Source organism: Bolinopsis microptera, chromosome 6, assembly GCF_026151205.1.
Source record: "Bolinopsis microptera isolate Bmic1 chromosome 6, MBARI_Bmic_1.0, whole genome shotgun sequence".
NCBI lineage: Eukaryota > Metazoa > Ctenophora > Tentaculata > Lobata > Bolinopsidae > Bolinopsis > Bolinopsis microptera.
Window position 1 is genome coordinate 6,276,955 of NC_087077.1, and position 13,048 is coordinate 6,290,002.

Consider the following 13,048-nt stretch of genomic DNA (forward strand, 5'->3'; position numbering starts at 1 on the left):
TTAATATTTTAGTGGTTTTATCCAACGTTTAATTCTTTCTTTCTTCTGCGAGTGTATTTGCACTTTGCAGTGTGTTTCATGCGGCCTTTAAAGCTGTATTTTGAACGTAAATTTAAACTAAGCGGAAATTATTTACGTCAATATTGACTGTCAGGAGAAAATTTATTAGTAAGACGATAAAATATATTTATGACAATATAATATATTATAATATAACTAGAAAGGAAATAGCATTTTTTTAGTAGTCAGTTTTATCATTGTTTTAATATTGCTTGATAAAAGGTGACATTTGTTAGATACTGAAAGTAACTAGTAGATAGTAACTACTCGAATAGAAGGTGCCGAATTCACACTGAAAAAGTACGAAATTCGGTGGACCATATTCGCTATTGGGCTGATATTTTCGGTTCTTATCAAAATAAGTGTTTGGGAGATGTGTCCAGGATAATGTTACTTATATGATAAAATATAAGGTACTATAGCTTAGGTTTTTAGTGGAACATTATAACAGTTCTACTTGCATATATATATTATGTACATTAGCTAATAACTAATGTATATTATAAATTACATTATCTAATAACTTTTTGATAAATTTGTGGAGTTAACTAGTTAATCATCTGATATGTATGCATGCTAGATGGCGTTTACATGAAAATGGTGACACATTTCATTTACAAGTCTAATAACACATGATGTGATTTTTTTCCAAAGCAGGCATCTCGATATTTTATTAATTAATCTATCTAATTTCACTGCTATTTTTAACACTTTACCGAGAATTTCAAATGTGTTTTATTATTTCTATTAAATCATATTCAATTGGTTGTAATAATGAGGTCAAAATAATTCATTTAAATACCTGATTCAGATAATCGAGCAATTTTTTATAACAGTGATTTGCAATAATAAAAATAATAATATGAATTGTCTTTCCTACAATTATTATTCTAGCATTATATATATAATAAGAAGTTTAAATGTGATACTAACTGTTTCTCACCGCTTCTAAGGATGGTTGACGAGTATGAATCAATGAGCAGTTTTCTAGATGTACTCTGTAAAAACGAGGAGCCCTCGCTCATATGGGAGGGTAATGACTTTGGAGGCTGTTTTGAAAAAGTGGTGGTTATTTCCCCTGTATATGTGATCATGAGTTTTATTTGCTCTTTTTTTATTTTCAAAGCCAGCTGTAGCTCCACAGCCTCAGGTATCCTGAACAGGGTCTGGGTCCTTTACCTCAGATTAGTGCTACATGCTGCCATTATTTGCACTCAAATTGCTTTATTTGTTGAGCAGTGTTTTGCTGTGGAAAATATCCAAACTGTGGAAATTGTGGCTGAAAGTTTGATATTGCTAGCGTGGTGCCTGAGTGCTTTTGTGATATTTATTTGGCGCAGGAGCTGGCATAGTGTGAGTTCAGGGAGAGACTTTGATATCTTAATAGCTTCATGGTTTCTTGCTTTTATATCTTGTTCATTCGAATTGCACAGTGCAATTTTGTCAACCACCGGTAGTGCCTCTGCTTTGGACGAGGACACCTTCAAAGACTATGAAGTGAGAAACATTTACACACGCTTTGTATTCTATGTTGGGATACTACTTTCTCAAGTCATAAAATCAAACGTGCCAGTCAGTGTCCTGGAGGATGAAGGGGCCGGATCATCTAGAGGCACTCGAGTTCAACATTCCCCAACTGAGGAATCCGCTTCCTTTATTTCTCGTATCTCCTTTCATTGGGTGAAGAAGCTCTTCACTGTAGCACGAGAATCTCAGTTTCCAACCGTTGAACACTTACCTTTTGACCTTCCAACTTCGCTAAATCCAGCTGCCAACCATTGCAATCTCCAGCTGGCTCTCAAACATTACTCTCAACCAGATAATAGCTCCTCGTCTGAGGAACCTGATATCACACAACCTTTGATTGAAGCGTCTCGCCCTGAAGCATCAGACAAGCTTTTTCTCGTGAGATCAATAAACCGGGCTTTCGGGTGGACTTTCTGGCCATTAAACCTGATAAAGATGCTGGAGCTTATCTTGAATCTGAGCGTGCCTGTTATATTGAACTTGTTTTTACACGAACTTGAGAGGAGTTCTCCGAACCTTGTCTCTTCTGGCTTGTATCTGACACTGTTGGTGGTTGTCAGCACTGTCAAAGCATTTGTGGGTGCTCACTTGAAGTTCGAGCTCAGAAAATTGGGGATGAGGTTGAAAGGAGCTCTCATATCTGAGCTCTTCTCCAAGGTTCTAAATATTAATTTTGCCCGATTGAGATCATTTAGTGTCGGACAAATATCAAACTTTGCTACAGAGGATGCGAATGCCATTTCCTCTCATCTGTATGCCTTGATGGATATTTGGGCAATACCTTTGGAACTAATCATCATCTTGGTATTGCTGTATCATTACATCGGCATGTCTTTTTTATCAGTCCTTGGGTTTTGCATCCTCACAACTCCTTTAAATATATATGTTACCAGCAAATTTGAAAAACACGAGGACAAACTTATGAAACAACGAGATGACAGACTGAAGTTAATCTATGAAATTTTTGCGAATATAAAGACTGTTAAATTCTTCTCGTGGGAGGAGAGTCTTATTGCAAAACTATTGGAATTGAGAAACGTGGAACTAACTGAATTAAAAGCTATTGCAGTGCTAGATGCGGGCTGTGTGTTCCTGTGGGCAATTGCACCAAGCCTGATTACAACACTGACTATTGGGACATACTCCCTGCTTGGAGGAGAGATCAGCGTCAGCATGTTGTTCACAACTCTAGCCCTGGTCAGCCAAATGGTCGAACCATTGAATATGATACCCTGGGTGCTGCTGGACTTTGCCATGGCCTGGGTATCCACTAAACGTGTCCAGACCTTCTTCTGCTTGTCAGATAATTCCCCAACCAACAACGAAGCTGATAATCCTTTGGGCGAGAATAGCATTATCGAGATGGACAACTGTTCGTTCTATTGGGAAGACAGCAATGACTGTTGCCTTGCTCGCCTTCAGTTTCAGGTTAATAAGGGCGAACTTATGATTGTGATGGGTAAAAGTGGATCTGGAAAATCATCACTCCTTTTAGCCCTTTCTCAAGAACTAAACATAGCAACCGGAGTACTTCGTTTGAAAGAGTGGAAAGATGGTGCTGGAATAGTCCTTCAAGATTGCTGGATCAAGTCTGGTTCTGTTCGTGAGGCTATTCTTGATGGCTGTGTGTTTGATCTTTACTGGTACGAGACTGTTGTCAGTGCTTGTGCTCTTGACGAAGACATAGCTGCTTTTTCCCAAGGGGACGAATCACCTGTAGGAGTGAATGGATCATTATTGAGCGGGGGACAAAGACTGAGATTATCTTTAGCTAGAGCTGTATACAAAAACAAACAGGTATATCTTATTGATGACATATTCTCAAGTCTTGATGCTCATGTAGTGCACCACATCTTTGAGAATTGCATAAATGGAATCCTAGCTAGTAAAACTCGAGTGGTATGTACCCACAACAAGTCGTTATCCGCATCTGCAAACACACTCATGGTACTTGATGAGGGGCAGATACGATACATAGGACCACCACAAGTTACTGGCTTACCACCAATAGATGATACTGCTTCTCCTCATATCAAAAGTAGTGATGTAGGAGAGGATCAGGACAACTTGCAACACCCTTACGTAGAACCTCGGAGCTTTGGAGCTGTTAACTCGTCAGTGTACGGGTTCTATCTACAGTCTGCAGGGTACACACTCTCTTTCCTGGTGGTACTGTTCCTCTTTTGCATGCAAGCCTCGGACTCGGCTGGAACAATATGGCTCTCGTTGTGGGCCAAGGCAGTATCGCTAACACCTGGCATTAGGGAGTTTCCCTTGGGGGTGGTTTCAGCTCAACATTGGAACACTTCCCAGCATAGCAGCGGACTACTTTACGGGCTAAATGACCAAGTTTTCAAGCGGCTGGGAGTGCCCTCTAACTCTTCCTTCTATCTAGAAGTGTATGGCTCTATAATTGCTGGTAACATTATTTTCAGCTTAGGCAGGGTTTTGAGTTTCATCCCTTTTCAAATAGCTGCCACAAAGATTCTCCACAACAAGATGCTCATGTCCATCATGCAAACTCCACTACACTTCTTTGATGCTACACCACTTGGAGTGATCATAAACAGGTTCTCATCTGATGTGTACACAGTAGACAGTGATGTGCCGATCGAGGTGAACATCTTCGCAGCTAACCTATGTTACATAGTGGGTGTCGTGGTGGTCACTTGTTACGGACTTCCATACATCATCATCTCATTTGTGCCTCTTTCAGTCTTCTATTTCTTCATTCAGAGATATTACAGGCGCGCTGTCAGGGAAGTCAAACGCCTCTATTCTATGTCTCAGTCTCCACTTTTCTCTCATTTTGAAGAAACACTTGGAGGGGTTTCTTACATTCACAGTTTCCGCAGCAGTGCTGCTGTGCAAAATACTGGCATGAAAATCCTCAAGACGTACCAGAGAGCGGAGTATTGCTTAACAGCAGCAAATGTGTGGCTCCGTCTCAGACTGGAACTCCTCACTGCTCTTGTCATCGCCTTCGTTTCCTGCGTTGTCCTGATCCAGATGAAATTTGATAATGTTGATGCATCCAGACTGGGACTGGGACTTACATTAGCTTTCTCTATCAGCCAAGCTATGGACTATCTTATCTCTTCTTTTACTGATCTCGAAAAGAGCTTTGTAGCCGCCGAAAGAGTAATGCAGTTCACTGAAAATCTACCTCGAGAGAAGGAAAGTGATCATGCTATGTCTGTGTACAGCAGCTGGCCAGAGTTAGGTAACATCACATTTTCGGCAGTTACTGTCAGATACAAAAACTGTACCACAAGAGCACTCAATAACGTAAACATTTCTATCAGAACAGGAGAAAAAGTAGCAATTGTAGGGAGGACCGGTGCAGGTAAAAGTACCCTGTTTCTCGCACTTTTTAAGCTTGTCGACCTTGAGAGAGGTAGTATTATTATTGATGACGTTAACATTACTGAAATAAGCAACAAATCACTCCGAAAAAGTCTCACCATTATTCCTCAGCAACCCCTTATTTTCTCTGGAACTTTAAGGGACACCCTTGACCCTTTTAGCGATCATTCTGATGAGGAGCTAAAAGCTGCTCTGCGGCAAACAGAAATGGTGCATTATTTGAATTCCAAAGATGGCCTCAACAGTGAGGTTGCGTTAGGAACATTAAGCACTGGAGAGTCCCAATTGATATCCTTAGCAAGGGCTTTCTTGAGAAAATCCAGGATAGTTTGTTTGGATGAGGCAACTTCCAATGTTGATAGTGACACGGAGCAGCTGGTACAGAGATTGTTACAGAACCAGTTGAGTGGGTGCACAGTACTGGCCATCGCCCATCGTATAGAAACTGTATTGGACTATGACAGGGTCATCGTTATGAGCCAAGGTTCTATTGTGGAGGAGGGGGATCCACGAAAACTCCTTCAAAAAAGTTCATCTCACTTTCACCTGCTAGCAAAATCAAGTGGCTTGGCTTCATCTGGCCAAGGTGATTCCAGTGGGATGATGAAGGAATCCTTATCAATAGAGCGTTCACATCACAGTTCTTTTCAAGAATCTTCTCCTACAGGGTCAGGTTCATCACACCAGTCTTATCGTCCTGGTTCAGTCCACCGCTCATCACAAGGTTCCAGTTCTGATATTCAATAAACTTGTCTTACAAGGGTTTCAGTGTTGTATGGCAGCATTACATCATATATTAAGAGAAACGCCATTGTCGGACGTGAGGAGAGTGAGGACTCCTCAAACTACATTAAATATATTCTTTCTGTAACATCCTCAAGGTCCTTAACAAGATGTAACCCTGTTAAGGTCCTTAACAATATGTAACCCTGTCAAGGTCCTTAACAAGATGTAACCCTGTCAAGGTCCTTAACAAGATGTAACCCTGTCAAGGTCCTTAACAAGATGTAACCCTGCCAAGGTCCTTAACAAGATGTAACCCTGTCAAGGTCCTTAACAATATGTAACCCTGTCAAGGTCCTTAACAAGATGTAACCCTGTCAAGGTCCTTAACAAGATGTAACCCTGTCAAGGTCCTTAACAAGATGTAACCCTGCCAAGGTCCTTAACAAGATGTAACCCTGTCAAGGTCCTTAACAAGATGTAACCCTGCCAAGGTCCTTAACAAGATGTAACCCTGTCAAGGTCCTTAACAAGATGTAACCCTGTCAAGGTCCTTAACAAGATGTAACCCTGTCAAGGTCCTTAACAAGATGTAACCCTGTCAAGGTCCTTAACAAGATGTAACCCTGTCAAGGTCCTTAACAAGATGTAAACCTGTCAGGGTCCTTAACAAGATGTAACCCTGTCAAGGTCCTTAACAAGATGTAACCCTGTCAAGGTCCTTAACAAGATGTAACCCTGTCAAGGTCCTTAACAAGATGTAAACCTGTCAGGGTCCTTAACAAGATGTAACCCTGTCAAGGTCCTTAACAAGATGTAAACCTGTCAGGGTCCTTAACAAGATGTAACCCTATCAAAGTCCTTATCAAGATGTAACCCTATCAAGGTCCTTAACAAGATGTAACCCTGTCAAGGTCCTTAACAAGATGTAAACCTGTCAGGGTCCTTTCGAGAACACTCATTTCTGTAATCGACCATTTCCTGGTCAAAGTGCACTTTTCGGAAAAACACAATTTGTTTTATGGATAGGCTATAAGTTAATCATTTCGTGTGGTACTATCGAGTTGAAATTTTGCTCGAAGTTAATTCATATCTAGTTCAAGATGAGTGTAAAATCTTGATATCGTATCTGAAAAGGCTGCGTTTTAATACATTTTTATTATAGTCAAACAGGGGTCAACACAAACCCCTGTTTTGGTGTTGACCCCCTTAAGGCCACAGGGGGGGGTCCGAGGTCGATTTTGAGATTTTGAGATATGTTGTAGAGCTCGATCTAAATTTTCAAATGCTTTTGTCCTTACCGAAAACAAAGTTTCCTATTTGAAGATATCGCGCGTTGAATTCTGAGGTTTACCTGTAATTCTATTGTAAATGAAAACTTTAAATGAAATCGTGTTCAAAATCTATCTTCTTTTTCAGTTTATGACTTAGAACCTTGTAACTTGGCAACAATGTTCTTCAAGGTATTTTGAGTTTTTGTTATGTAACGATTTATGATATCTTGCTCCAAAGCTGAGATATGAGGTTAACCATGAGTGCGGGTTACAAAATTTAAAATGGTTAACCTCATAAAAAGAGTTAGGAACAAAATTACAACAATCGTTACATAACAAACTTTTAAATTTATGTCAGGAACATAAGTTCCAAATTTGAGGTGAAATGGATAAAAACTCTAGGAGAAGATAGATTTTGAAGTCAAAAATTCGAGGTTTTCAGGAGAGGCAAAAAACTGTTTTTTATGTTATGTGATTTTTGAGAATTTTGCCTTTATTTGTATATTTTTCAAAGTTTAACTGCTGAAATAACACAAAAACAATAAAAACAAAGCTTATCGTAGTTTTCAGTTGTAATGGCATCAATATTTCTGCCCTCCATTATCGATTTATCAAAAAAATGAGGTTAAATGAGAATTGGTTAACCTCATTTATAAAAAAAAGTAAAATAGCTACAGACAAATGAGTGGTGGCAAAGTATCCACCACAAAAATATATATTGATTCAAAGCATAATGTTTTTTTGCATTTTTTGAGGCCTCGACCCCCCCCTGTGGCCTTAACAGGGTTACATCTTGGTGACAGATGGTATTATATATTATTGCATATATTTTAATACTTTTTCGCCGATTGTTAACCACTTCCCCATCCGTAATAAGTTTTACACCATTGCGTTCTCAGTAACTATATAATAATATGTTTTTCAAAATCCAGTAGATTTAAAGGATTTTTATTGATTTTTTGTACGATCTGCTTTTTAGAAGAATTTATGATTTTATCGGAATTGTTATTGATATTTTTGAGCCAAGTTGAATAATTGTGCGATTGCTTAATAAGCTGCTAGAAGATATACACATCTTTGTAATGTATAGTCGAACGATTTCAACTGATACATTAGCGAAAGTGTGCAATATTTGTATATAATACTTATTGTACAGGATGATTCAAAAAAGGTTCAAGGGATTTTAAATGGCAACAATTCATGAGATAAATTTAAAATTCACTTTTTTTTTTGCATATTTAGGTTATAAAAATGTATGATAATTAGTATAACACAATAAAATATCAAATAATAATTTTCTCAATCCAGTGTATTTGTTGCTTTTTTATTTTTGTGAGCATATCACAACGTTATAATAGGAAACACATGGGGTTGCTATGTAAACACATGGGGTTGCTATGTAAACACATGGGGTTGCTATGTAAACACATGGGGTTGCTATGTAAACACATGGGGTTGCTATGTAAACACATGGGGTTGCTATGTAAACAGATTATAACCAGTCATTGAAATGAAGTTTTCAATATTGAAATCAGAATAATCGTCAAATTTTTATTGTTTTTATTGTTTTGTATCCCAATTTGACAAATTAGAAATCATCACAAGCAGAATATTTTTGTTAATTTTTATTTTTAGATCGATGTTGAGTTTATGACTCTCAATTTGTACTATTATTATATTGTAGTTAATCATGAGTTTCATTTGCATCTTCAAATTGCACATTTTCTCTTTGCTCTGTACTCAAATACTCAAACCCCTAATTCAAAATAAAACTGAATGAAAAGATATGAGTTGACAACTAAAATAATATGTAAATAATATGTTAATATATTCTGTCTCCCCCCATTTAGTATGATACGTACCGTGGTGTGGTGGGGAGCAGCCGGACTGTTCAGCGCCACCTACTCTCGCAACATCATGAGACTCCCACTCTTCTACAAACCACAACTACACTTCGCTCTCACAGCTGCCGGGTGTGAGTTAAGGGGGCCGGGGGGGGGGGGGGCTTCTAGAAACCACAACTACACACAGCTCTCACAGCTGCCGGGTGTGAGTTAAGGGGGCCAGGGGGGGCTTCTAGAAACCACAACTACACACAGCTCTCACAGCTGCCGGGTGTGAGTTAAGGGGGCTGGGGGGGGGGGGGGGTCATTGTCTCTCTTTAACTATCTCCTACACTAATACTACCACTCACTTGCTCTTTTATAAACACTTCTACTACCACTCACTTGCTTTAGTTTCTTATTAACATAATATTAAGATATGTAATGTATGTTCTACTACCACTTACTTGGTTTAGTTTCTTATTAACGTGTTATTAAGATAATATGTAATGTGTGCTCTACTACCAGGTTTGATTGGTTCCTACTGCTCTAAAACAGAGGATAGGTTCAACCTTTGGGTTAACCACATCTACGAGGTTTCATCTTTTAATTTCCATTGACATTAGTATATATTATGACCTTTAGTGTAAATCTGTCCATGGATCTATATTAGCATCCTCCAACACAGTAACAGTTAGTCAACTATTTACTTTAATTATTAACAGTATGATTCATGAATATTGCTAATTTTATTATATATTTATAACTTTATTAACCCCTATACTACTCACTACTCAGGTACCAGAAGATGCCCCACTCTGGATTCAGCGCAAACTGAAAGCGAGGGTAGACAAAGTGGACCTGTTAAACAAGATAGCTGAGGAGCTGCCGGAGGAGATGAAGATGACTCCTTACTGGGAGAAACGTTTAGAAACAGCCATGGCTGGAAACAAATGAGCGTAGTGATTAAGTTATAATTTGGGGAGCTGATTATACTGACTGTGATATGAGATTAGGTTGATTAAATAGTAAACACAGTGTTACGAAACGACTGATTGTTCAGGTCGACAAATCTTAAGATTCATTATGTTATCGTGTTTTCGATCATACTTGCATTTGCATATCTTTTTGATGTCCTGATGCTTTTAAAGCTTCAATAGTTCAACTTCAAGAGTACTATTTTCTTGGTCTAGTGACGAATTCTTACTTATTATTTATTATAGTTCCACTCTATGTAAGAGTTCCCAAGTTATGAAACGTTTTATTGAAATCGATCCTCACATCTTGAAAATTGTCGAATGAATTTCTTAAATAGATTAAAAATCATTTTATGATTTCACACCCTTTTCGAATATTTCGGCTTCTGTTTCACTAAAATTAGTAGTTACTTGTGTGATGTGTCTTAAGTGGGTCCCTGAGCGATTAAAATACCTTAAAATAATCGTTTTGTATAGATCAATCTTAATTTTCTCTACAGGTAATTGCATATAACTATAAGTTTTTGTGGGAGTCGAAAGATTTAACAGTGATTGTTTAGTTGATTGTGTATTATATGCGAGTGAGTTAAATAAGAAGCTCTGCAGGACATGACCAGTACTGAGTACACTAATTCTGAGGCGGCTAAGCAGGGTAAGAAGTTATAGTTAGGGACAATAAGGGGGGGGGGGGGGGGAGGTGCCACGTCCCCCCAATAAGCATGAATATAGAACCACCTGGGAACTAATTTGCCGCAATAATTTCTATACAGGAATGGGGGGGGGGGGGGGGGGGGTTCTGTGACTAATTATATCCCAATTTATCGCCCACTTAGAATATTATCAAAGTTTGCGAAGCCAAAAATCAGTTTTTGCTAATAATTTGAAAAGTAAGTGTTGCTAGTTGCGCCTATTTTTCAGAAGTCTGTTACAATACAAACGAAAGTTTGACCCAAAAATTAACAAAAACTACTAATGATTTTCAATTTTTTCCAAAACTTGATTACAGTAAATAAAATATCACTTTCAAACTCTCACTAGCTTGCCATTATGTGACTATTGCGGTCATTATTCCGCACCTGTTGAGCTACTGCCTTCCTAATGGCAGAAACAATTTTCTCTAGCTAGTTATGCCCTATCAGTCATCAGATCTTCTTTGTGGTAGTTCCTGGGATTAGGACAACACATTCCTGCACAGAAATTATTGTGGCAAATTATTCCTCAGAAAATATTTATAATGCCCTAACTATTATTATTTTATCTTACTATAGTAAGGCGGCTCTGCGCTCCTCCTTACTATAGTCTATACTATTAAAAAAGTTGACTTATGAACCAAATTATTAATTTACAGCAAATATGGTATTTGTCATTTAAACTCAAACGTTACAACGTTTGGGTTTGATTCAAGTTATTATAAGCACAAATATTCCTCAGATTTTGAGAAGAGCTTGTCGAGTTCCACCCCAAAACACTCAGCCAGCGTGAGATCACGCAAGACTGGCTCTGTGGCATCTGACACTGAAAACTCCACTTTCTACAAAGAGGTTAATTAGTTCATTTAGCACAGTACTCAGCAAACATAGTAGTAATATAGTTAGTACTACAGTACTAATAGCTCCAGGCACCCCAGTTGTTATTCCCTTTATCAGCACTATACACTGTATAGAATACAGTGCACTATACAGTGCTCTACTCGAGATCAAGGAGCAAGGTAAAGAACAAATGAAACAAAGTTCAACTTTAAGTTTTATACTTCAATGGTTGAACTGCAGCAATAGTCAGGAACTATTATATATTCTCTTATCAGGTTCTCCCAGACCAGTACCACTGATCTCTATTATATCTCTTATCAGGTTCTCCCAGACCAGTACCACTGATCTCTCATCTATATATCTCTTATCAGGTTCTCCCAGACCAGCCAGAGACAGAATGGGAGAGATGGATTCTGAGGAAAGCTAAGGAGCTGTCTTTCTCTCAGGAGCGTGAAAAAGAGAATAGAAAAGAGGAGCGAAGAAAAAGAAGGGAACTTAAACGTGCAAACCGTGATAAGTTGAAGATGCAGGAGAAAGTTATAGAAGATTGGAAGGCTAAGAAATTGGAAGAACACAAGGAAAGAGTAGTGGCAGAACTTGAGAAACAGAGAGAAGACAAAGAAAAGAAGGCTTTTGAGAAAGAGGAAATACTGGAGAAATCAGTTTTAGCTCGAAAGGAATGGAAACAGATAAAAACCGAAAAATTAAAGTATTGTGAAGCTAAAAAAATTGCCGAGGAAGAAAAATTAGCTCGTTTGAAGGAAGAACGGAGGATAAAAGCGAAACAGAAATACGAAGATTGGTTAAAAAACCACCAACCAGTACCCTCCAATAAACCAGCTAACAGGCCTAAGACTTTGTCAGATGTGTACAGCAGTCCAACAAGTAGACCAAACACAGCGCCTTGGGTCAATGGGACTGATATTTCTTATGAGAAGGTTAAAGTTCTGTACACGCCCTTTTTATAAGGGTGATATCCAGGACTATTAAAAAATCACACTGTACATAATATATATAACATAATATTATATAATATACTCAAATGTGTTACCTGTTTTGCAAAGTGTTAAAACTAGGAGCTATTCATAAAGCAGTTCAAAGTAAACGATCAACGTAATCGCCCAACTTTAAGTTTCATGTGTAACAATCATCAGGGACATAAATACAATCGAAATAACAAAAATTATAATGATATTATTATTTATATTATTTTTGTAATAATAATATTATAATGTAAATAATAATATTACTGTTACACATGAAACTTAAAGTTGGACGATTACGTTGATCGTACCGCTTTATTTACAATATACTCTGTATATTAAAAGAGTGGGTTAGTTAGTTAGGGTATATTCAAAAAGAGTGGGGTAGTTAGAGTGGGGTAAAGAGTTGGATCTGGTTTATAATATTATGGTAAAACACTGAATGTATCGCATTTCCCTAGTTACTAATTTCCCTAATTACTACTGAAACATTTCTTTAACGCTGAACTGAGGCTGCAAGCATTGATATTTCAAACTAATGGAATCGAACGTTATAACACTAATACATTTAACAGTTTTGGAATATCCAATATACTACAGATTAAAGATAATTTCATATTCTATCGTAACAAAATCTAAAATTGTTTGATTTTTAGAGTGGGGCGGTTATGACTTAATTAATGTTCTTTGTGTGTCCACTGTATATATGTATAATGTGAAGAGTACTATCTAACCATAGTAGAGGTTATATGAACCGAACATAGTACTACACTATGTAATATATAC

General features: G+C 37.8%; 4 protein-coding genes across 4 annotated transcripts in view; 3 read left to right on the forward strand and 1 right to left on the reverse strand.

The window, feature by feature from the left end:
• LOC134816726 (arginine and glutamate-rich protein 1-A-like) overlaps positions 1–13,048 on the reverse strand; it is a 1,122,901-nt gene that overhangs the window by 65,373 nt on the left and 1,044,480 nt on the right. The window lies entirely within an intron of this gene.
• On the forward strand, positions 1,018–6,036 carry LOC134817220 (ATP-binding cassette sub-family C member 10-like). The gene has a single exon (XM_063826355.1). The coding sequence runs from the start codon at positions 1,036–1,038 to the stop codon at positions 5,698–5,700; it is 4,665 nt and encodes a 1,554-aa protein (XP_063682425.1). The 5' UTR covers positions 1,018–1,035; the 3' UTR covers positions 5,701–6,036.
• LOC134816736 (uncharacterized) lies at positions 8,801–10,127 on the forward strand. Its single transcript, XM_063825719.1, has 3 exons — positions 8,801–8,925; positions 9,302–9,369; positions 9,572–10,127. The coding sequence occupies exons 1-3, from the start codon at positions 8,802–8,804 to the stop codon at positions 9,728–9,730; spliced, it is 351 nt and encodes a 116-aa protein (XP_063681789.1). The 5' UTR covers position 8,801; the 3' UTR covers positions 9,731–10,127.
• LOC134817287 (coiled-coil domain-containing protein 34-like) lies at positions 10,352–12,431 on the forward strand. The gene is made up of 3 exons (XM_063826420.1): positions 10,352–10,402; positions 11,182–11,291; positions 11,651–12,431. Exons 1-3 carry the CDS (start codon positions 10,360–10,362, stop codon positions 12,245–12,247), a joined length of 750 nt encoding a protein of 249 aa, XP_063682490.1. The 5' UTR covers positions 10,352–10,359; the 3' UTR covers positions 12,248–12,431.